General features: G+C 44.0%; 1 protein-coding gene across 1 annotated transcript; it reads left to right on the forward strand.

The window, feature by feature from the left end:
- Window positions 1-555: 555 nt before the first annotated feature.
- LOC121706978 (odorant receptor 131-2-like) lies at window positions 556-1506 on the forward strand. Its single transcript, XM_042089159.1, has one exon. It carries the CDS (start codon window positions 556-558, stop codon window positions 1504-1506), a length of 951 nt encoding a protein of 316 aa, XP_041945093.1.
- Window positions 1507-1993: the final 487 nt, after the last annotated feature.

Consider the following 1993-nt stretch of genomic DNA (forward strand, 5'->3'; position numbering starts at 1 on the left):
GATTCTTCTGTGAGAGCTTAACCTAGTTCATAATATTCTTATTTGATACTTCTGTTTCTGTAACTTGTGTGCCGATGACAAATCATGTGCTGTGTGACAATAGAAAAGTTATTAACCTAGTTAATAAATATCCTTAGTTCCTAAACCTAATGTTCCAACTTACTGGACTGAGTGTGTGTGTGTGTGTGTGTGCAAAGAGGTGTAATGATACAATGATACAATGTGTAGTATAAACGTCTGTGTGAGAAACAACTGCACAGCATGCTACTGTGGTTGTTTATCTTTTTGAATTCTGCTGTGGTCATTTATTCATTTTGAATATGCCAATGATGGGATAAAATACAGATTTAAAGTTCCATTTTGGATTGCTTAATAATGTAAAGTACGATACTAGACATTATTTGAAAACGTGGATATTTGATCAAAGTGTGTACAACCCTAATTCTAGAGTATGTGGCTTTTTGTACAATAAAATGTTTCCACTGTAACTGACAAACTAGGTCTAGTCTGGGACTTATCTAAGTGTTTCCTCTGTTTTCTCTGATAGTGATAATAATGAACTCCTCGATGCCACAGTTTCTTGTGAGAGATACCTTCACCACAGCCTTTGTGAAAAACTTAATTGTGGTGCTCCTGCTGGTCACCCTGAACTACGTCAATGGCTGCCTGGTGGCCACCTTCTTACGGAACCAGGTCTTCTACGAGGACCCTCGCTACATCCTGTTCATCCACATGGTCATCAACGACGGCGTGCAGCTCACGGTCACCATCACACTGTTCGTACTGAGTTACATCTTCTACACCATCAACGTCTCCTTCTGCTGCTTCTTCATCCTGGTGGCTGTCTTCACCACCCGCAACACGCCGGTCAACCTAGCCGGCATGGCCATCGAGCGCTACATCGCCATCTGCGACCCGCTGCGCCACGCGCAGATCTGCACCGCCCGCCGCACCTACGCCCTCATCGGCCTCATCTGGCTGGTGTCCGTGGTGCCGGACATCACGGACCTCTTCGTCACGCTGGCCATCGAGCCCATCAGCTTCTTCCACACGGCCGTCTTCTGCATCCGGCCCAACGTGTTCAAGGACCCCGTGCTGCTGTACAAGCGGCAGGCCTTCGACGCGCTCTACTTCTCCCTCGTCTTCTTCACACTCGTCTACACCTACCTGCGCATCCTGTTTGCGGCGCGGGCCATGTCCACAAACAGCCACTCGGCGCAGCGGGCGCGCAACACCATCCTCCTGCACGGCGCCCAGCTGTTGATGTGCATGCTCTCCTACATCTCGCCCAGCGTGGACGTGCTCATGACCCAGGTGTTCCCCACCAGGATCCTGGAGATCCGCTACGCCAACTACCTGATCGTCTACTTCTTCCCACGCTTCCTGAGCCCCATCATATACGGGGTCAGAGACAAGAAGTTCCGGAAGTATCTGAAAAGGTACTTTTTGTGCAAGCAGTGCAGCGTGGAAGTCCATCATGAGGGAGAAGAAGACAAAGTGGCTTAGAAGTTTTTCTCATCGTTTTATATTTTTTTGAGGTTGAGGTTGTAAAGTCATACATTTGATGTTGGTGTGTATCTGTGTCTGTGCCATCATCAAAAGATCCTGTTATGTGCTTTGTACATGAAACCCATACTTAATACATGATCAGAAGACATATTTTTGACAAATGTTCAATGTTACGAGAAATGTAAATAAAGTTATAGATGTACTTACGATATAAAACTTTGTATTCCTACAACACTGTAATATATTAGAAATGTCATCATTCTATTGTCATCATATTGTATAGCTAGATTTTTTTATTATCTAAATATATGCACTTTTTGTAGATGTAATATATAGAAAGATGTCACATTTAATAATGCGTATGTATAAACAATTGGACATACAGTACAGGTGCTGCAGCTAGTGTCCATTTGAAATGACTTTACCATTACTTGTATATTCTGTATTACAAGATCTTTGTATATTCTGTATTACAAGATCTTTG

Source organism: Alosa sapidissima, chromosome 4, assembly GCF_018492685.1.
Source record: "Alosa sapidissima isolate fAloSap1 chromosome 4, fAloSap1.pri, whole genome shotgun sequence".
Classification (NCBI taxonomy): Eukaryota; Metazoa; Chordata; class Actinopteri; order Clupeiformes; family Clupeidae; genus Alosa; species Alosa sapidissima.

Excerpts from the sequence above, each read along its gene's own strand:
- LOC121706978 (XM_042089159.1), top strand. The coding sequence starts at position 556 with ATGAACTCCTCGATGCCACAGTTTCTTGTGAGAGATACCTTCACCACA.